Source organism: Ascaphus truei, chromosome 4 (assembly GCF_040206685.1).
Source record: "Ascaphus truei isolate aAscTru1 chromosome 4, aAscTru1.hap1, whole genome shotgun sequence".
NCBI lineage: Eukaryota > Metazoa > Chordata > Amphibia > Anura > Ascaphidae > Ascaphus > Ascaphus truei.
Window position 1 is genome coordinate 343572228 of NC_134486.1, and position 24069 is coordinate 343596296.

Consider the following 24069-nt stretch of genomic DNA (forward strand, 5'->3'; position numbering starts at 1 on the left):
GGGCCTTGAGGAGTGGAGTTGCCCACCCCTGGAATATAATCTTTGTCCATGTAGAACATGAACAATGTACCAAGAAAACAAAAAAAAATGTACCTCTCAAAAATCCAACTGTGAATAGTAGTACTGTATCACCAAGGCAATTACTAATACAGATTTTGATCAAAAGGGAGTCCAGTGTCAGCCATTTGCACTGTGAACACTTTCTCAATCAGATGGGATGCACCAGAGCACTAGGCTTTCAGAATATAAAAATAATACAGTAGGTGGCATTTTTTTTTTTTAGATGGAGTTTGAAGGATTGATGTTTAGTCAAGCGAACAAAATGAATAAGGTTAACAATTCATTTGTCATTGGACGTCATGCAGCTGTTTAACTCATGTTGCCAGACAAAACATCTAATGTGCAAATATGTTACATGTTATCTGTGTGCTGTCACAGCTAATGGTTGCGTTTCTCTAACAGTCTCATGTAAAATACTTCGATGTGGACTCCACAAGAATAACTGCTTTCCTGGTAATAACAGGGACTACACATCTTCAAAGGCCAGTGAAGTAACGGACGGGTTGCACTAGCGTTTATAAAAAAAAAAAGTTTATAAATGTTAAAAGGCATGCACGTGTATTGCAAATGCATCAGTATGTCTGTTAAAGTGGTGAGTCACTTTTTAATGTGACAAGTATATAATGCAAGTGTGTTTATATAGCCATTACAAAATGTGGAATTTTTCGATTAAAAAAAGCTGAATAAAAATAGCCATTTATATAGCCATTACAAAATGTGGAATTTTTCGATTAAAAAAAGCTGAATAAAAAATGTATACTGAAATACTAAGATACCAGCACCGGAAACACCCGGCATAAATCAGTTTCATTACCTTAGCGGCTAACCGCTAAGGCAATGAAGGGGTTAACCACCAGTGCCATGCTTATTGTGGGTAGCGGGGGGTGTGTGAAGGTGGTATTTGGCCCTTGGTGGGGGTTTAGGCCTTGCAGAGATGTTGCGGTTGGACTTAACCCCTTCATTACCTTAGCGGTTAATACCGCTAAGGTAATAAAGGGGTTAACCCCTCCCGCATCCATCCGGTAGGCCTAAACACCCATCCTTGGGGCTACTACCCCCATCACCCACCCTCGCTACAAAACAATACACACAACAGCCCTACTAGCCACCTCCTATGCCCCCAATAAACCATTACAATATCAAATACACAAACACACAACACACCCACCCTGTGTCCCCACATACTGTAAAACCATGATTTATTATTTTACACACAATTAATACCCCAGGCAGGCGGGGGTCCCTAGTGGTCCCGACGGGTGTCCGCAGGCCCCACAGTGCACCCCGGGTGTACCCACAGGTGTCTGGGGGGCCTCCTGGTTAAAACCTTTTGCCAATTTTTTTTTTAAACAGCCAGATGGCTGTTGAACCAGTTCCTGCCCAAATGTGATGTCGTAGAATGTAAATGCGTGGTGCTTGTCTCCTTGACAAAGCGCTCTGAGAAGCGTGAAATGTTGGAGGGGCTTTTTTGCCCTTCTCTTGTCCTCATGACCATTAAATAATATTTTTTTTATGGGAAACGCACTCTCCTGTTTGTTTATTTTTCTATGGACATTTGTTGTAGTGCTCCACCATTCTTCCTTTTTCCAAATGTGACGTCACAAGCCATATTTAAGACCGTGACGCCTCATTTGAGCCCAAGACGACGACGAGACAACATCGGTTGGGATCTACCATGGGGTTTTTTGGAATGAAAGATGAAGACAGAAGATTAAGAAGATAAAGAAATAATTGCAGAAGAAGAAAGAAGCGGATTAAAGATAGAAGAAACAAGAATTGGGTACCTGATCCGGATCATGGCGGATGGCATCGGATGCAGTTTTGGGCCTTCACGATACGTGAGCTTCCCGTTTACCCGGGAGTCGGAGGGCCAACGCTTCTAAAGGTAAGTAAAATATTGAATGCATGGAAATGTTTTTTTTTTTTTTTTTTTTATAGGTTTTGATTGGATGTGTATTTTTTTTTTAACACTTTCCCGTTTGATAATTTGTTGCCAGTATTCCCAGCTGTTTGAGCTGCAAACTGTAACAATAGTTACCATAGTAATTTAAGAATCCATTGTATCTCCTGAGTTACACTGACTGAAGGATTGGTTGAAACAGAAAAGCAGCCATTTAGTGAACTCTGGGAAGCAGGATCTTTGCTGATCAATTACAGGAGAACGAATCGATCTGCAGCTTAGGTAATTCGATTTCAATAAAGGTAATCAAAGGAGATATAGATTTAAATTTTTTTTTTTTTTTTTTTAAAGAGCCGCTTGGATTGCCTGTTTAAAGAATTTGATCATGATAACGGTCACATGTGTAAATCTATATTTGTATGTAAAAGTATGTATGTAAATTTGTACGAGACAAAACGGAGGGTATTATGTTCAGATTCCGAGTTACACGATTACAGGTCTGTATTGTTATCATCGAAAAGTCAGAAAATACAGCTCAACCCCCTTATAACTCTGTGCTTGGGGTCCAAAGAATCACCTCGCTCTATAAGCGGGCCGCGTTAGAAATAATGTACAATTGTATGCATTGTACAATAAAGTATTTAAGATACCAATAATCGTGTTGTAAGGTATTCATAAATACAAAAATTGGGAGCCACGGTTGCATCGCGTTATAAGCGGATTCGCGTTGTAAGGGATCTTGTTATAACATGTACATGGTCACCTGTCCATCAAACAGCTCACAAAAAATGTATTCATTTAACCAAGTACCAAAAGAAGACTTGGATTTGTGTACAATTGCAGCAGTTGTTTTAAACACGAAATTATACAGAAACATGTCCAATAGGAATAATTTTTATTTTCTACAAACCTGTTCAAGTGATGTTAAACACCGTAAAATAAGCCCAGTTATAAAACTGTATTTCAAGCTTTAAAAAGAAATCATGACAATGTAAATAAATTATTTTTGACACCAACTTAAACTAGTTTTCCATAAACTGGATTTTAGTTGTCAACATCTATGTCTCTATTGCCGTTTACATCTCAAAGTGTAAAAATGTAAATAAAATGTTACGCATGGTGTCTGCTCCTCGTTTGTTACTTAAAAAATATGCACAATAAGAATATTCATTTTTTTTAAACATAAGTTTGAATCAGGGGGTCTCCGGAGGTGAACCGCATTCATTTCAGATCCGGAGACCCCCTGCTTCTCGAGATCCCTACCTCCCTGCGTCCTGATGTCACGGCTTCCTAGTGGCCCGCAGAGCTTTGCAACTCCGCAATTACGTGAGCACTGCTAGCCGGGTGGCTACTGGCCCCCCCAACGGAGGTCTGTATCTCTTGAACCAGCGGGCCCCCAGAGCTCAAATTAATGGGATTTAAAATTGTAAAGCAAAGGAATAAAAAGGCAAAAATTAAAATAAAAATAAAAAAACCCGGAAGTTAAATCTCCCTGACTGTTCATACGACCCTCTCAATAAGTACCCATCATTTCTACTGTCACAGTATTCTGTTTAAAGCAGCATTTCCACTTAAAACATATATAAAAGTAAACAATACATGATTGATGTGGGCACTTTATGTATACATTTTGATAACATACAGTGCATACAATAAAGTAGCTCTAAGAGCGGCCTATGAATAATTTATCACTACTTCCAAAAGCAATATATTACCCGACTATATACTATATGCATGAATAGGATTGCACATAAATTTGCTCATTTTAAATGTTAAACTTGAATTTATGTATGTTACAGATAAATACGATGTGTCCTTGCACAAAAGGACGTCACCCCCATTTATCCTGCAGTAAATTCCTCTTCAAGTGCCTGAACTGCAAACTTAAATGACCGCTCAGCTGACAGAGGAGGCTCATGTTTAAAGAGCACCTTACTTTCTGAAATCAAAAGCTACACGTTAACAAAAGAAAGGTGAGATATGCACGAATAAACGCTCTCTCTGCCAGGGGAGCATGCAAGGCACTGCCCAGATCCTTGCCAGCAAAAATGGTTAAAATCAGTGGCTGTCAAACATCAAAGTGACTGCTGTCGCATGAAAAAGACAAAGCAAAAAGAAATATAACCCGCTCAACCTAGATTGACCAATGGTCAAAGACACAGATCGGTGCACAAGGCTAGGTAATGAACACTGAGAAAGAAAGAAACACCGGGTGGAGCAAAGGCACTACAGTACCTCCCGGATAAGTCCCTTGATATTGCACTCAGGATCTGTGAGGGGAGAGTGCCCTATCTAATAAGAGATATACAGTCAAAGACAAACAATCTGGTCCTATATGCAGTGAAATATGGGTATGAGTAAATTAAAACCACACTTAATAAGTATATAATGGAATAAAATGTATCGGACCAGATTGGTACAAAGTGAGCATGAAAAGGAATACCCGGTCCCGAACACCTAGACCGGGATTCTCAAACCTCTAATAAGTAATGGTGCTTGACCCGTGTTACTGCCATGGATTTGAATAGCAATGAACAGGAGATTAAGCCCTAATACCCCTTATTGGAGTTTAGGAAATCCCCACCATAATGCATAAGTAGGTTGGAGATATTACAGGGATATAAAGCCAATGTAGTAATAAACCACTTTATTATACATAGGTTGATCAATAAAATGTGGATGCACACATACATCTCATCACCCCACACATTAGGAATTTAAATGCAAATAGAAAAAAATTGATTATCCATTGAATTGGTGCTCTTTTTTTGCCAAGACGGACATACAGCAAGTGCTTGTTATGGTATAAAGACTCTCAGGAATATACGACACGTCCCATAACATGAAGATCTTTATTCTGAAAAGGGCAGTTTCAACTTTGTGTAAACTTTGCAAAACAGAAAAATAAATACATGTTCATAAACAAGGATATGCATGTGGCATCGTTTTGTAAAAGTATACAAGAAAAACAAATATGAAAAAAAAAAAAAAAAAGAAGAAACAACTTCTAAACCAGGTATTTCTAGCAAACTTTTCACTTGGTGCACAAATCAAAAGCTATTTCTGTATTATAAGTTTGGCCTGCACTATACAAGCCAGAACTCTGGTGTTAAAAAAACAAAACAAAAAAAAAAAACAAAGCAAGAGGGATGCTAATAAACAATTGTGGTTAGTTAGTTAAGTGGAAGGCAGTATAATGTAAAGCAGCAGGTTTTTAGCTTGTGTCCTTGTGGTATCCCAGGGTTCTGCAGTTTTTTGTTTTTTTATTTAAGGGAAAAAAAACCTCTGATTGTTATATTTGATTATGGGGGATATGTACCAAGTGTCAACAACTGGAGCATTGTTTAAAAAAAGGTGCACATTGAGGCATTTTAACAGTGCATGACTGAAAATGTATCAAAGTGCATTGCTCCATTGTTTTGCCACAAATTGCACCCTGAGGGTTTTGGGGAGTGGTTACATACTGTAAGATGTTGGGGAAAGATTGTCAGAGCAATGTTGTAATGAAATGTTTCTCTGTTTTGAATCAAATGGCACCATTTTGACACCCATCTCCCTTTACATTGTATGTGATATATACAAAATGTTGGATGTCTTTAAAAAAAGCAACAACAAAAAAACATAGTAAGCATCATTAAAGCAGTAGAAGTTTTAGTATACAATAAATGTACGCTGAAGTTCCATGGAGTCACAATACAGCCGTGAGTTTCGGAGTCCTTACAAAAGGTGTAAAATCACTAGTATATTGATATAGGTGAAACCAAAGTTTGTCCAAACTGGATTTTATGTTGTAAGATCTTAATAGGTGTACACAAAAATATTTCAAAGAGGCAAATACTTTAGGAGTGAAAGAAAAAACATACATATATTTTCATAAAGTAGGAGAAATTAAACATTAAGGGAAGGCACATGCTTCAATAGTTAGCTGGATTATCAATTGATATTACTGCAGTGCACTGGTCAATAGTTTGGCATTGCACCATAACAACCAATATTCTGGTAATATATGGATTTATATTTGTGGCACATACTACTACACTACTGCGCTTACAGAAATTATACTAGCTTGCGTCTAAAACTATGTATAATGCCACAGACCGGGTAAACACAGGAGGCTATGAAAAAGCACACATTTAAATATCAAACATCTAAATCTTACATATAAATAATAAACAAAAAACATGCTCTACACAAGTACAGAATTTACCAGCACAAGCTCCAATGAAATGGTTTTCCAGATTGGAGTAACATTGCTTCAATATGTCTTAATCATTTATGAATCTTAAAGTATGATAAATGAGGAATGTGACGCACAATGGATGTCAGTAAACATATCCTAATTTCATTTCAGGTGAATACATTCACGGGTCCACAGAATTTAGTCATCTGGAACAGCAAAACACATGTGCACTAATTCTCAGTAGATAACTAAAAATAGATTTATTTTGTAGGGTAGGAGTGGGTTCAAGAAAATCATACCACTCTGTTCTCAAACTTTTGGGTCTGAAATCGCTAGCAAGTATCAACAGTACGTGTATCTCAGACTAATCCCATTTGCAGCAGTCTTGCATTCTATTTTATCCAATGCTCAACATAAGGAATAAGGCATTATTTACAGGTCTTTCACTTGGGACAAAAGAAAGTTTTGGTATAATGTGCAGCCGATTTGAGATAAACAGTTCAATTATGCGCTAATGCTGACCCATAGGCACCCGAGTAAAGTCCCGTATATCCATGTGCCTACATAAACTTTCCTTCCGGTTTCTGTACAAAGCATGCCAGCAGTCAGGCCAGTTAAGAGTATAAGGGATGGAACGGTTCTCTTCAAGCTGAGCTTGGTATGGTGACCATTTCCTGGGAACATGTTCCGTCTCTCAGGATCCGCAGCTTCATAAAACTCGGTCAGCAACCTACAAATTAAGAAAATTAAAAGAAGGTTGCAGCATGAATCCAAATAAGGACATTAGTTTTGAGATTTAGAAAAAAATACCCTGATACATACTTATCTTTATTTTCAAAGCGTTCGTGAAGCCATCTTCTCATAAAGATCTGTTCCTTTGGGATATCCCTTAGGTCGACTCGTTCCACGAAGATATGGATTCTTGGGCATTCCTTGCACAAAAATTCTAAAGTAACAAAAGAAAGGGTTGTATTGCATGATTAAAATGATATTGTAATACTAGGATCTTACCATGAATAAATGATGCAATACATGGAAGAGATTCATGTTTCAAAGTATGGTGACAAAGTACAGTAATAGTAAAAAGGATGTACGCACACATCAAAGTGTACAATTTTGAGTCATGATCACAAAGAATTTATTTTCCGGACAAAGAAATAGCAAAACGGGTTGAAATAAGGAGGTGATATCACTTTATTAGCGACGATTAAACACAATAGGTAGCGCTAATAATGAAATAATAATGTATATATATATATATATATATATAAAAATTATAATGATAATACAATTATATAAACAATAAAGTGGAGCAGCCTAGATACACATCTGACCCCCAGTCAGATAAGAGCAATGGAAATGTAATGGTATCAATGGCGCTAACAACAATATAAAAATAAATAAATGAATATACAACCAGATGACGATTGGAAAATTCAACGATGATCTCAGCAGACGGTGATCAAACATGAAATGCAAGAAAAAAGAACATAAGTGTAATACTGTATGTACTAAAACAGACAGACAAACAATGACTAACAATGTTGCTGAAACACACAGATGACTAAATAAAAATTGTATATTTAATATATCATAAAAACATACAAGACAATTATGACAAAGTTATAGGTCCCAACGATATCTGGCCGAAATGCCCGCTTACCGGAGCCTAGATGGTATTCAGCAGTGGATAATCAGAGAGTATCCCCTCTCATAGTGGCTGGCACGGCTCCCACACCTCTCTCCAGCGTCTGCCACGTGTGTTGTTTGCCAGCAATGGTCCTCAGCAGTTCGAGCATGCGCAGAAGCGCCCGGCACCAGACGGATTAAACCGCAGATTCTCCTGCTCCTCGCGGCCGCGTGTAGGGATATGGCAGCAAATTCAAAAGATGCTTTTGGGGAAAGCAGTCGCACGGCAAGGTATGCGGTGGGTAACGGCAGCAGATGACACTCGCAGTGATATCAGGGACCACCCAACCCGTTTCGGAAGCCTCTGCCTCCTTCCTCAGGGGTAAAATTGAATGAATAAAGTCCCTGCGTGTCCGTGTATTTATGGGAAAGAATTTAAAGGTACAGGTACCATTATAAAGTCCCGGACATGCGCAGTGAAGCAAATCTATCTTTTGAATTTGCCGCCATATCCCTACACGAGACTGCAAGGAGCAGGAGAATCTGCGGTTTAATCCGTCTGGTGCCAGGCGCTTCTGCGCATGCTCGAACTGCTGAGGACGGAAGCAGGACATTCAGACAGCTTTCCCTGCCCCTGCGACAGCGACAGCGTGGACGGACGCTTACTCCATTGCTGGCAAACAACACACGTGGCAGACGCTGGAGAGAGGTGTGGGAGCCGTGCCAGCCACTATGAGAGGGGATACTCTCTGATTATCCACTGCTGAATACCATCTAGGCTCCGGTAAGCGGGCATTTCGGCCAGATATCGTTGGGACCTATAACTTTGTCATAATTGTCTTGTATGTTTTTATGATATATTAAATATACAATTTTTATTTAGTCATCTGTGTGTTTCAGCAACATTGTTAGTCATTGTTTGTCTGTCTGTTTTAGTACATACAGTATTACACTATGTTCTTTATTCTTGCATTTCATGTTTGATCACCGTCTGCTGAGATCATCATTGAATTTTCCATTCGTCATCTGGTTGTATATTCATTTATTTATTTTTATATTGTTGTTAGCGCCATTGATACCATTACAGTTACATTATTAGCGACGTTAAACAGGTCTCTCTAAAGGAAGCATTTTCAACACCGACATGAGACTACTGTAGTGATAATGTGCATCTCAACACACCTTGGCACAAAGAAAGCGCTTTCTCCCAAGAGGAAAATAATCAAATACAACACAGCCATTTCAAAATGTTCTTTACATGGACAGTTAACACTAGTCAGTGACACAAACGTATTTTTCTAAACAAGATAGCCTTCACTTTCTATTTGCCTCATTGCAAAATCATGCAATAGTTTTCTGTTTTGGAGAAACATGGATGGAGAAACATTATTTCGGTGTCCACTTAAAGATCTCGGCTTTTGTGATTGTCCAAAAGGTTATTAATAATTCAGTCTTGATCACAGAAAATAGAGATAAAAAAAGGAAAAGAAAATCCAACAGGGCATTGACGCCTAAAGTGTACTTAACAAGAGCAGCGTATTCTGTATATCCCGTAATATTTTTAGGTGCTTGTGTTAGGGTTTTGTTTACACAGCTAAGTAACATTCATCATAAAAACAAATCTTAAAAATGATAGAGCCTAAATCACTCTTACGACGTGTGTGTGTGTGTGTGTGTGTGTGCATACACACACACACACACACACACACACACGTCGTAAGAGCTTTGGATAAGCCGTTTTGGCATTATAAAAATGAGCATAGGTATGCATTGTCCAGCGTTGGATAAGCCATTCGTTGTAAAGCGAAGCGTTGTAAAATGAGGACTGCCTGTATTCACAGCAAATAGATTTCAGTGGATGAGGCCAAGGTAATCTTTACCTTATATAAATTATTAGGCGTCTGTAGCGTGGAAAAAATGCGGTCATCAATAAACCAGAGAAAAATGCACATTTTCAAAGCTTCAAAAATAACATGCAGCATGAGATTGTGCAAACTTAAAGTTTCTTTACAATACACAGATATAATTACTCCTACATAAATTCCCCTCCTAAGGACCAGATTACTCAAACACTACTACAAAACAGATCATTACTTTGTTATCTTCTGTTTATATTTTGTAGAATAACCCAAATGGTTAGAAAAGGACAAGTTTGTATCTAAATCAATTTTTCATGGAAACAGTTGAAATGTAAATGTATAAGACCCTTCCTAATCACCTCTTCCACAGCGAAGTAATGTTGTGCAAGCATCACTATGATTAAGGTGATTCAGTTAATGACCACTTTGTTTTTTCCCCCATATACATAGCACAGACCAATGTATGCAGTGCAGGCACGAGTCCCTGCCCTGCAGAGTTCACAATCATAGCCACAGAGACTGCAGGTGACTTGCTCATGGTCACAACGAGAGCAAACGCACAAACAAGATTCAAACTGTTCAACCCACTTCAAAAGGCAGCGTTATTACCACTAAGCAACTATTTTCAACAAGGGCTGCTCCAATACATTCCTAATGCATCCGATTCAGTGACAACTAATTTTTGCAACAAGAAGGTTGTCATTACACCCTGTCTTTTGTATACTAGGATGCTTTGTTACATATTTAGAAAAAAATTGTAGTTGGGGGGGAAAAAAACTGAATTGTATTGTATGTCTTTATTTAAATAGCGCCATCAATGTACATAGCGCTTCACAGCAATAATACACGTGGTAATCAAATAAATAACAGATAATATAAATAACAGATCATGGGAATAAGTGCTTTAGACATTAAGGAAGAGGAGTCCCTGCCCCGAGTAGCTTAAAGTCTAATTGGTAGGTAGGGAGAACGTACAGAGACAGTAGGAGGGAGTTCTGGTAAGTGCGTCTGCAGGGGGCCAAGCTTTATGTATCATGTGTTCAGAATATCCACAGTGCTATTCATATGCTTCTTTAAGCAAGTGTGTCTTAAGGTGGGTCTTAAAGGTGGATAGAGAGGGTGCTAGTCGGGTACTGAGGGGAAGGGCATTCCAGAGGTGTGGGGCAGTCAGTGAAAAAGGTTTAAGGCGGGAGAGGGCTTTAGATACAAAGGGGGTAGAAAGAAGACATCCTTGAGAAGAACGCAAGAGTCTGGATGGTGCATAACGAGAAATTAGGGCTGAGATGTAAGGAGGGGCAGAAGAGTGTAAAGCAGAAGAATGAGTGGCCAGCATAAGACAGACTAAGAAAATAATAGAACAGCGCTTCCCAAGTGAGACACAGTACTAAGCAGAACTCTACTCACAGATTCCTTGGTGCAGTCTCTTACATTTATTAAAGAGCAGAGAAGAGTACAACGTTTCAGGTCCCATGATCAGGATGTTGATATTTGCTTGCTCTGTGCACTTTAAATATGTTTATACTCAATATAAGTATATTACACAATGTTGCGAGTGATTGGTATCCCCGGTTGTGGGATTTTTGGTGCCAAATTTCAGTATACTATGCGGTTTCTTTTGCCACTATGCACCTGATGAAAGGTCCATATGGGACCTGAAACGTTGCATTCTTCAATGCTCTCTAATAAAGAGAAGAGACTGCATTAAGGAATATGTCGTAACAAAGGAGAGCGAGGGAGTAGGTGGTACATTATGATACCTTTCATCGGGTATGGCAGGAATACCATATACTGTGATATAGTGTATGTAAGAGGGATAGCTGGTTACAATTGATGTAGACGGGAACTGTAAAATAAGACGAGGTAAAAGCAGGTAACTTGGTGTGAAAATTAACAGTAGAGACATACTGTAGAAGGCTATTCTCTTTTGAAATGCAAAGGCAGCCTAGATGTTAGAGATGTGAGGGGGAGTGAGCCAAGCCTTTGCATTTCAAAAGCGAATAACCTTCTACAGCCTATTCTGTCTTGCAGCCTGATTTTAAAGCATATTTAAAGTAGCCCATTTCAAGTAGCATGCAGTACTAGAGTTTAAAAGGGAGTTCAAAAGGAGTGAACAAGGGGACAATACAACACCTACTTGCCCTGATTCCTGTATTTGAACTAGGCTGGAAAGGAGGATATTATCTATCCCAGAGTGCACATTACAGCACTTTACTATTACCGTGATGCCGCCTTTACTTTTTATATTTGCTATGACCTCACTTCTCAAATTACGCACTTCTTTCTACCAGCCTCATTATGTCTCTAACTCTTATTCATATATCTCCATCTCTCCTTCCTTCACCACTTCTCAGTTCACATGAACTCCTTTCTTACCTGCGCCCACTGACACTACATAGCTATATCCCCTCCACTAAAACACCCCCCTACAAAACATCCTCACACATTCTCTTTCAAACCATGCTTCTCCTCCTTGCTTCTGGGAATCTCTCTCCAGATCCTGGTCCCCGTCTTATTTCTACATGCAACTTCTACAAGTCCTCGCCTCCCACATGCAACTTCTACTCCAAACCATCTAACCTCAAACCCATCCCCTCCCTCCCTCCTGTGCCCTTTGGAATGCTAGCTCCTTCTCTAACAAGTTCCTCTCTGTGCAAGACTTTTTCTCTCACGCTGTTTCTTTTTGCTACAACTGAGACTTGGCTCACTCAGTTTGACTCTGCACTGGAAGCTGCCCTCTCCTATGGTGACCTTTTTCTCCCACACTCCACGCCCTGATGGCTGGGGTGGGGGCATGGGGCTCATCCTCTCCCCTCTCTGCCATTAGCATACCCTTCCTATTCCTCCCCCTCTTGCTTTTCCCTCCTTTGAGGCTCACCCTGTCCAGATCTTCTCTCCTCGCCCTGTCCACATGGCGGTAATCTATCACCCACCTACCTCTACTCATCCCCCCCTTCTGCCTCACTCATACTTTTAATCCTGGCTCTCTTTCTCTCTTCAGACTCCCCTTTTCTTCTCCTTGGGGACTTCAATTGCAATATTGATGACCCCTCTCTCCCATGGGCTTCCCCCTTTCTCTCTCTAACCTCTTCTTTTGTCCTTTAACAGTGGGCTGCAACCAGCACCCACAACGATGGCAACTAGCTAGACCTGGTTTTCACTAAAAACTTCTCTCCGATTTCTCCATTTCCCCCTTTTCTCTCTCTGACCATCACCTCATTTCATTTTCTCTCTTGCTTTTACCCTCCATCTCCCTCTCGTTTCTGCAGAGACCAGCGCTCTATTAACCTACCAGCTTTTGATTCCACTTTACGGTCCTCCCTCTCCTCTCAGCCCTGCTCCAGACCCCAACAACCTAGTCAGGAACTACAACTCTGCCCTGTCCTCTCTAGATCTTCATGCCCTGCTTTCTCTCTGCCGTACTCACCATTCTTACCCCAGACCCTGGCTAAATTCCCACATGCGCATGCTGCGTTCCTGCACTTGTTCCTCTGGAGGAAATCTCACTCTTGCAGAATTCGGTCACTACAAATTTATGCTATCCTGTTTCAATTCTGCCCTCTCAGGCTAAACAAATTTACTTTTCTTCACTAACCAACATGCACAAGTCTAACCCACGCCGACTCTTCTCTGTCTTTGACTCCCTACTCAGACCACCCTCAGCTGCCTCTTCTTCCTCCATCTCACCTCAGGACTTTGCCAACTATTTTAAGAAAAAGGTGGAATCCATACGTCAGAACATCCCCTCTGTTTCCTCGTCCCACCATACACTGCTTCATAAGGCTGCGTTTATATTACTGGCTACAGTGACTGCGTGCAGCTGGAAAGCAACCTAATGTAGTTTGTATTGTCCGTCCATAGTGGGGGCGACAACGACGTGTGACATGACAGCGACCAAAATCACTGTAATCAAAAGAATGAGGTGTCCAGAGACAGCCGTATCACGTGACTGGCAGCAGCCAATAACGTAGCCCCTTGCCGCCAGTGACATCGCACAGTGTGCAAGTTTCGCTACAGCGACGTAACGGTTAGCATCGCCGTAGCCAGTACTATAAACAGTTTAACTCTCCTCCTGCCTTCCTTGACTCTTTTTCCGCTGTCACAGAGGAGGATGTGTCACTGTTAAACTTTTCTCCCTCTACCACTTGCCTTGACTCCATTCCCTCCCATCTCCTAAAACCTCTTGCTCCTACTATAATCCCTACGCTCACACACATTTTTAACTCCTCCCTCTACTCTGGTACCTTTCCCTCCTCCTTCAAAACATGCAACAGTTATATCATTACTCAAAAACAGCAAGCTTGACTACCTGTCTTTTTAACTATCGACCTGTCTCCCTCCTGCTTCTCAACTCCTTGAATGTCTTGTATTATCACGCCTGCTCCATTTTCTCACCACCTATTCTCTCCTAGACCCTCTACAATCTGGCTTCCGCACTGCTCACTCCACTGAAACAGCCCTCACTAAAAATATCTGAAGACCACCATGCTGCCAAAGACAGAGGTCATTACACTCTGCTCATCTTACTCTATCTCTCTGCAGCATTTGATATCGTGGACCACTCTCTCCTCCTTCACATTCTCCATAATCTTGGTACTCGCAAGAAAGCTCTATCCTGGATCTCCTCTTACCTTTCCCATCGTACTTTCAGTGTCTCTTCTGCTAACACCTCCTCCTCCTCTATCGATCGCTCTGTGGGGGTACCCCAGGGCTCTGTCCTGGAACCTCTCCTCTTTTCTCTGTATACACTCTTTCTAGGTGACCTAATCACATCTCTTGGGTTTAAATATCACCTCTATGCTGATGACACATTTACTTTTCAACCCTTGGCCTTACACCTGCTGTACAGACCAAAGTTTCTGAATGTCTCTCTGCGATATCATCCTGGATGACCCTCCGCTGACTTAAACTTAACATGTCAAAGTTGACTCACTTGACTAGGTTTAGATTGTGCTGGAATGCAGTTTGCCGTCATGTTCATATTTTCTGTGTGTCAAAACATCAAGTTCTAAAGTGACAAACTAAATGTAATTTCTGTTTTTTCCCTACATTTAAAACCCGGATGGGCTCTGATATTACATAACGACTTGTACACTGATCACAATGCTTTTTCTCCCCACAATGCAGTTTCATCCATTGAGGAACGTTATTACGGTTGCAAAGATGTGCATATATTTTATTTTGTGCAAGGTACAAATAAGCAAATCATGAACTCTAAGAGCATTCAGCAGCTCCGAATGACTCGCCTGCACTTTTCCCGTACAAGGCTCATGGTTCATCAGGCAACTTAATTATGCAATTCATTTTACCGTTTCATGTGACTAACATAATTTAGATACAACACAACGTCACTACAAATCAGAAACAAAAGCAATCTGTGCACTTGCCTGGTACTGAGAAAAAACAGCTGCATTCTATTTTTACAGACTGGAGATCTTAGGCAGGCCTAGGGACATCATTTTACATCAACAGGACTCACTAGGGAATTGTGCAATTAATGTTAAGTTAGGTTTCACTGTGGTAGTGTACATAAATTACGTTAACCAACTACCTAAAGGGAATCTTTTTAAATATAATAAATCAAACATGATAACTGTGTGTCAGTGTTAAAGGTGGAGGGCCCTCTAACGACCTAAACTTATCAACATCAGGAATTGCTAACACTGCACACCAATAAAGTGTGTTGGTATATTTTTTTTTACATGTACAGTGTTCTCTCTTCCCAAAGTCATACATTATTTGTAACCACACTAGTGGCAGTTACTATGAGAGTCAACACCTGAATAGTTTATTTCAGGCCTTTACAACTCTTAAAATGTTTGCAATACCATTTTTAAATAAAAAGATATGGCTTACTAGAAACACCACAAAATGGACATTAAAATAATTTTTACATTTGGTTATTCCCATATTTATACTTTTACGTGGTCACAATGTAATTTATGCAAATTAATTCTACTTTGCAATGAACGACGTATTAGGACAATACAAATTTTGTCTGGATGAGCTATATTAAAAGGGTGCAGCCCTAGGTATTGATATTTTTTTAATGTTGCCATTTAACAGTTCTTTATGATTTTTAATGTGGCATTTTCCTTTTATTTTTGTGATGTTGCAAAACGGAGGCGCTGGCCTCCAAAAGCATAGACTGATTAAAATGTCTGCCATTTTCTCCATAGAAATCAATGTATACTGTACTTCAGTGGTTGTTTTTTTTTTTTACCTTTGACTGCTGCCAAGTTAACTCAATTACTTTGATACTCAATTATTTTGTATACTTTTAGTCAATCTAACTGAATACACATATAGATATATAGATATACAGATAAAAAAAAAAAAGTTACAGTAGGCCCCGAATAAACCGTAGACAGATTGACACCTCTAATGTAATTACAATACTTAAACAATGAGGTGCCCCCAGACAACTGATATTTTCTGGAAGCTGCTAATCAGAAGAATCTAAAAGTGGGTCTCATAAAATAAAATTCAAAATAAAATGAGCAGCACGGCAAACAAAGGGTTAACCAACGAACAGTAAGCTGCCCTGCTCCAACGGGGAGGGGATGATCGGGGGGAAAAAACTAAATAAACTATACCTGTGAACACACCTGAGTTGCCAGTGCAAAGTATATTCAGTATCTTTCCCAGGTATCTCTACCCATGTGTTGCATATGAGTGTTTTGAGAGGTAAATATTTCCGTCCTACACCACATACTGTATTATTGGAAGCCAACGCAACATTGCACTAGAGTAACAAGACATTAAACCTATAAGGAGATATACAACAGACGTTGTTTTTGCATATAGTTAGCTTTATGCATAGCAGTTAACATAATATTTTCAGCCCTGATTTAATGGATCTCTGTGGACCAGCCCTAACTTTCCCTCAAGCATAAGGAAGTCGCAGAGACTGGAACGAGAACTGTGTCCCCTTTTTGCAAACATTACAAAGATTTCATAGCAGGGAATATTGCAGTAAGACAAAGCTACGTATTTATACTATGGACATTGTTTCACAGTTCAGACTGCTATAAAACCGGATGTTTGCGCAAACATGTTTTGCTGTATTTAGAAAACATGAAATAGAAAAACAATACAGAGGAAAAAAACCCACCAGATTTGTGAGACTGATCAACAAAGGGAAACGGCTTGGAACAAAATAAAATGATTTGATAGTATGGCAAAACCAATAGAAAAGGATTACAGATCTGAAAAAAATTAAAAAAAGACACTTCCCTATCATTTAGTAGCACTCCTTGATCAAAAGTATTTTTCGGTTTTATTTGTGTTGAATTTATAAACAGTAGAGGGTGTGCTAAAAAAATATATTTGAGCTTCAATTAAAGTTAAACATAAGCCAATATCTATCCCAAATGTATCTGGTCAAATGCTTGGTATAAATTACAATTTCCTTTTCCAATAATTTAGTTTAAGATGATGTAAGTAAAGTGTTAGATATTCCAAATGTCTCTTTTGGGACAAGGGGGTTTGGTGCCTACAGTGTTTCATCCCTCTCATTGAAGTAGCTCCAAAGTGCTCACCCCTTGCCCACACACACCATAACACCCTCCTCCTGTCTAAGTTCACCCTTCAAACCACTTAGATTGAAAGCTCTTTGGAGCAGGGACTTATTTTCCCAATGTTCACTTGCGTTTGTAGCACTTATTCCCACTGTGTATTTTGTGATGTCCATCACTGCCGTGAAGTGAAATTAACATGCATGGCGCTATACACAAGTCTACTTAGAAAATGCCAATAGAAACCTGGTGTACAGTATGAAGGTAACAAATGTAAGCTACTCTGTTCATTTTCTAATAGCAAGGGCTCAATGTTTTCCTAACATTTTCTATGCAGACACATTTCTACTCTTCTATGCAAGGATGAACCTTTCATAGGGTAACCTTGGAGTTTTACCCTAATCTAAAGCAAAGGCAATGCTTTTAGGTATAGTATAAGTGAATACATTAGAGCAGCACAACTCCAAGCCAAGCCTGTAATGATTTGTTATAAAATTATGATTTAAGTCTCATAACATTTCTTCAGAATCACAATACATTTACTTCATTGTGAAAAAGTGAGTTATGCCCACTTTAGTCATTCAGCAACATACTCGTGTTGTCCATCTTATTACATAATGAATGACATCACCAGAAGGGCGATGTAAACAGAAGTGTGTTTTACTAAAGCACTCTTACGTAGCGAGTTAAAAAAACTTTTTTAAATTGGCTTCTTTAGAAAGTTAGTGATCTCTTGAAGTAACCAGGTTACCCATTTGTATACGGTGATGCATAGTAGTTCAAAGTAGTAGAAGCCCTGGAGAAAAACATTTGTTATTGGTTGTGATATCTTAGAGGACCAGAACTTTACAGAGCCTTAGAAACCGCCTAGGTCTCTTCTTGACTTACACTTGAAAACTTGACATTTTGAAAGCTCTGTACAATAAAATCCCATTTATGAAGAAATCTATAACCTTGTGTCATGTGAAAAGGGAATAAGCTCTTAGTTTGTTCAGGTCCTCTAAGCCAGGGGTGCGCAAAGGTTTGATCTTGTGCCCTCCTGCCTGCTCACCCCCAGGCATTTAATTTAAATGCCCTGGGGGAGAGTACGGGACCTCTGTAGCCGCCGCATCCCCCATCAAAATCTCCAGGGCCCCCCACTTTGCACACCTCTGCAAGTCTAAGCCACCAAGTATCCGTTTGACTAATGACATTTGGAACCCATTGCAGTTGCCTCCTTTGTCTTTTGAATTCCCTTCTTCCTACATTGACTACTTTGTGCCATGCATCCAAGACGCATGCTCAAATACAAATAAACTAGAACTGCTTTGTTAGACCACATTCTCTTGCAGACTAACTAGATCACTAACTAGTAACCACTAGTATTACACAACTAATATCTATATCTATCTAGTCCATGTTAATTAACTGGAGTGGCTAAATGCTAGAAAAAGCACTTGCTAGAAAAAGCAAATGTAAATATAAAAATACCAAATAACGTAACAGTTAACTCCAAATAATGAGGTAAGCAAAACTCACATTTACTTCGGTCTATAAAAATGCTGAGAAATTGGCAGAACATTGTAGCAGTTTGATAAACGATCCCATCATAAATCAGTAGTTTCTTTACTCCAACATGACTAACGAGGTAACTGCAATTGAATTTAATCATTCATCACTGCAATGTATTTTCTTCACATTAACCGAACCCCTCAAGAGTTCATAGCAGGATTAATAATCACAGGACATGAAATAACGCTTAAAATGGCCTACTAGTTATGTCAGGCCAGGTTACTGTTTCACAGCACATTGCGTCTTTTTTATTTCTTTTAATTCACTTATTAAAGCATTAGAACTGGATTCAAATCTATTTTTTTCCCCAGCTCACCGACTCCTCCGGGATGATTACCTGGATATTAGTGGAAGGTGAATACAAGACAGCTTAGCTTACAAGTGATTGCACTTGGCCAGCCATTGGGAGACGGTAAGCTGCTATTTCACACCCTGGAAACCATACGCTGTTTTATTTTTAGTGTTATTCAAAGGGCATATAATATTTACCTAAATCACACAACTACCTCAAATGCTGGTGTGTTTATTGTACTTTATGTATGGCCCTGCTGAATAACGGTTTGAAGTCATGTGGCACACACCTACAGTATGAGCATATTTTATGCTAGATCTAATCGAATTTGAATACATTTTGTATTTTATTTTGCAACAAGACCATTTGAGGGCCATTATAGTTCTTTCTGGAGTTTACACGTTTCCTTGGGTGGCTGACGTGACCTGGTGTGCACCCGTGGCAGAATATCTACAGTTCCACCGTGCTCCTTATTCTGGACACAGACCTAATCAAGATACAATGTATAAATACAAATCAATATGTTGACCCGACTGAGGAATAGAACTTACTAAATATGAATTTTACCTCATCGGAGGTTACATTGTGAGAACTACTGCAAACGTATAAGCATATTTAAACCTGGTAACTAATATTAGTCTAGCAGATATACTCTGTGTGTAACACTTATGTTTCTTGATCAGTCTAGTGTTAGAAGTCGAGTTCGAAAAATGAGCATTTCTCAGATGCAAAATGAATCAAAATATCAACTGCTGCTAGGCAGATCGTGGAGTTTAGTCGTGGTCTCTAAATAAATGTAATCCTTGGCAAAGAAATCCACACGTTCCTTCTCAGTATACAACAAGAACATTGCGTATGGAGGCAACGTTTTTATAGTGCAGTTTAATGGAGATCATCATTCACGTGCTAAGAATATAAGAAAGCCATGTCACAAAATGAATTGCTTGTTCTGGAAGGTATTTGGCATTCACACAAGAAATCATACATCTTACTTCAGATGAATACAATTTTGAACAGTTTCTGTAAAGAATTGACAATGGATTAGATAAATGAAAGCACATCTGCTAAATCTGTGTTTTAGGACTGTTTACATTTACCTGCAAAGCTTCTTCAAAATAGAATAATGTCGGCTTTAAAAACATGTGTCAAGAGAATAAAATTACCTGTCATAGATGGTGCTTCTTTCCTTTGTCCAGCTTGGTCTGTAGTCCCTTCATATGCTACTGTGATATCATAAACTGCATCTAGGTAATCCTGCATTGCATCAATAGCGACGTGAGTTGCCTTCACACGTGGAGTCAACACATGCTTTAATACTGGAAGCCCTAGAAGACAAACTAGATTTAATATTTTTCTTTCAGGTGACTTTTCCAAGCCATGGATGGCTTCACATAGGTTCTCAAAGGCAATCCCAGCCTGTGCAAGATCAGGAAATGTTTTACCTGCAGACAGGCGTAATCTGGGTGTGGACGAGCGAATCGGAGAGTAAACATGTTACTTTCTACAGCTTGAGCGCTCGCTACACATAGCTGCGGTCCTGCACCGGGCTACGACTGCTTTATAAAGAGAAAAGCTGCTGCGGTAAGACATCACTGCGGCAGCTTTTCCTTTCAAAACGGACGCACAAACTTCTCCTTACAATGCACAACACTACACTCAAGAATCACTAGGAGGATCACCACTGATCACAATATTTATATCTACATGTAGCATACTTAAAAAAATACTAGATCATGATCAAGAGTGATCGCATAGGCTCGGACTGCTAGCGATAGCTATCTGAAGTTAATTTTTAGGGTTCCTGTGACTGCCAAGGTCTTCAGATAGCCCAGTCTGAGAAACAAATGCTTAAAGTCCTAAAAGCTTAAGCCTGCTGCATTAAGCAATATGTACAGCCCAATCCTCGTTAAGAAGGTGCCATGACACGATTCAGAAAGAGCAGTCATGTTGTAAAGCTGCAATAAATAAGCTGAGGGCACTCTGCTGTAATTAAAATAAAAATAACTTCAATTATACCAAATGCCTGGATAACAAAATACATTCTGTAAATGTTAGCATATACGTCAGGGGTGGCCAACTACACTACTCAAGGGCCACTGATTGTGCCACCTATGCTCAAGCAGATATATCCTAAATACGTGACCTGGTGGTGGCCTTTGAGGACTGGAGTTGGCCACCACTGATATTCTTGCTAATTACGTAATTTACTAAAAAGTCATAAAAATACCAGGAATTGCAATACACAAGGTACACTTGGAGTCAGTGGGAATACTCTTTCGGTACCACAGAATCTACTCCGTTCTTAAACATAATTGTGTTTTCCCCCATAAAACAAGCCTTACAACATGCATAGCAATATCACACTTTATGCAATTGCTAGATGTGCCAACACAATGTAAGAACACACATTGCATAAAGGAAACAAATACGACAAGCTTGTTTGTTTAAAGAAAGCATGTTGGAGCCAATATGGAAACATTTGTATTGTACATGGGCATATGAATTATAGCAATATGAATGCACGTAATAGGACACACAGGGGTTGGCATGTGCCAAGCCAACACACGTGAATTCCAGTACCAAATATTAATTTAATATCCACATTGTGCAGCTACAGTCGGGCAAGCGTAGGATATAAATGTACATTTTGTATAAAGAAATATATCCCAATGCCCAAAAATGATTAGAAACATAGAAAGCATACCTATAGCATGAATCCATTTCACATCAACAAAAAGCAAACACAGAAAACTAGTGTTTCAAAAACACGTGATTAAGAAGATACCAGCTTTCTTAAATATCTGCAACTGCTGTTGGAAAGATTGATAGTTTGAGCGCTTCATTTTTCCTTTATTAGTCTATAAATTTAACATAGAATTGTAATTGAATCATGCAAGCTTCATCTCGATTACCAGCACGAGAAAAAAAAAAAAACTGCAACCATTAACAAAAATGGTTAAAAAGCCCAAGTATCAACAAGCAGCTGCATGATTAAAAAATACAAATAAAAAAGCCACGCTACAGTATCCTTGGGCAGCGCAAGTGTTAAACACGACCTGTCCAGAGTAATAGACAAAGAGCTGACAGTTTACAGTCGTGGGAATAATGTTTAAAAAACGTTAAACGCTTATTTCACCTAGATATGAAATCAGTAATATTAAACAGATGCAGACATGTTTGTGTTCTAAATGATGACTGAACTACCAATTTGTTACTGTCATTTTAAGGTTGCCTGAGGATAATTTTTACATACTTGCTAGTGGATGTTAATACTGTACACACAGGCTCAGTAATTTCTTCCTTAAAAACGTTTAGTTTCTACAAGTACATGACATTTGAGATTCCAATTTTCAGATCTGCTTTGACTCCAACATATCCTGTTAGAAACTGTGCGTACACATTCTTGGGTAAAAAAACACAAAAAAAAAACTTAAGTGTAAGAGAAGTATACTAGTGAACAACAATGGCGATAAGAATGTGTGTTCTTTAGCCAAATCCATTGAATGCTCGTTTTAAAAATACCTATTAAATAACATAACTTTGGCTGCAGCACTATAAACACTTTCCTGCGATTCAAGCAGGTTCGTGTTTGGAAGGAGATTTTAGAACTACACTGGCTTTATCCATAATAGCCAATCTGTGTTAAGGAAACCAACTGCAGTGTTTACTTGGTTGTGTACAGACGGTTGCTGTCGAAAGAGCTTGCAGTCCAAGTAAAACTATACTCTACTGCAACGATAAATCTAAAATTTCAACATATCTTTCCTCCTGCAGCTTGTCTTACGGACAATTTGGTATTTAAATCTTTTTAATTATAACTTACCTTCTTTCATGGAAAATGCTTGACTATCAGTAATCACCTTTGGTATTTCCGGATTATAACGAGTTCCTTCTGGAAATACTACTAGATACATCTGCAAAAAAAAAAAAACACAATTTTTTTTTAGCGATGTAAAAAACAAAAACAAGAAAAAACACACCTCGAAGGGCCCCCAACAGCCAAAGTATCAAAAAATGTAATGACTCCCATAGATGACGGATATTGCGATAGCACTATTTAAATAGTGATATCAGGGCTTGAAAAATAAGAGGTGACAGGGTGCCATGTAGCTGTCTACATACAAGGAACCTGAAAGATAAGAGTGCATTAGAACTGCATTAATGTCAGAGCTGTCAGTCACCACTTCTTTTCGCAGATGTGCCCCACAATAACGTGAATCCTTTATCCTTTCAGCCAAATAGCACTATGGAGACACTGTGGGGTGCACCTTCTGAAAGATGTGTGGTGACTGACGACTGACACCAAATAAGTGCTTCTGCACCCATGGACTTTCCATTACCTCGTTATTGTCAGGCTCCTCCATGCATCAAGGTGCTGGACAAATCCTTTTTTGTGAGCACCAATATTATTTTTGGAGCCCTCAACACCATCTTTTATTGCCGATATAAACTGCATACTAGCATATTAGTCAACTAGCTCAATCCAGGTCCATATTAGTAATATTTGCAGACACGGACTTCACCGAATAAAGGAACATGGAATGTAGCAGTACCAAAAACAGATCCTTTTGGCTGCTGGCCATGCTGAATTTGGACAAACCATGTAACATTTTAACAAGCTAAACTCAAAACGTCTAATAAAAGTACACAATATACTCTGCACGTCATTCCTGACACAGGCTTGAGGTAGTTTCCCCCCAAGACCAACGTAATGTAATGGCAGGGCAATGTTCCATAGGTTAAATTATATTTGGGGAAATTCAAATTGTACAATTAAAACTTTTTTTAAAATAACTTTTAAGGTCTACACATTACAATTTTTGCCCAGTCTTATTAATACCGCGTGTAAACGGTTCTATACATTTGCAAATTGTTGATCCCACTGATGAGACCCAAAAGGTCGAAACAGCCGTCTGTGGGTGGGTTTACCGACTATGCAATTCATGCACTGTATGCCAAGAGATGATGGGGAAAAGCAGGGTGGCAGACCTGTCCGAGACATGTGAAGGTGCGAACAAGTGAATTTTATTTGCTGTAAACGTTGATCCAAAACTTTTTCCCTCTTGAGGTTTTGTTTGGCAACT

General features: G+C 39.2%; 1 protein-coding gene across 1 annotated transcript in view; it reads right to left on the bottom strand.

The window, feature by feature from the left end:
- Positions 1–4798: 4798 nt before the first annotated feature.
- AGPAT5 (1-acylglycerol-3-phosphate O-acyltransferase 5) overlaps positions 4799–24069 on the bottom strand; it is a 62960-nt gene continuing 43689 nt past the window's right edge. The window contains exons 5-8 of the mRNA XM_075598205.1: positions 22809–22899; positions 20149–20310; positions 6963–7086; positions 4799–6870 (exon numbers count right to left, since the gene is read on the bottom strand). Coding sequence (XP_075454320.1) covers positions 6645–6870; positions 6963–7086; positions 20149–20310; positions 22809–22899 — 603 coding nt within the window. The 3' untranslated portion in view covers positions 4799–6644. The remainder of the gene's footprint in view (positions 6871–6962; positions 7087–20148; positions 20311–22808; positions 22900–24069) is intronic.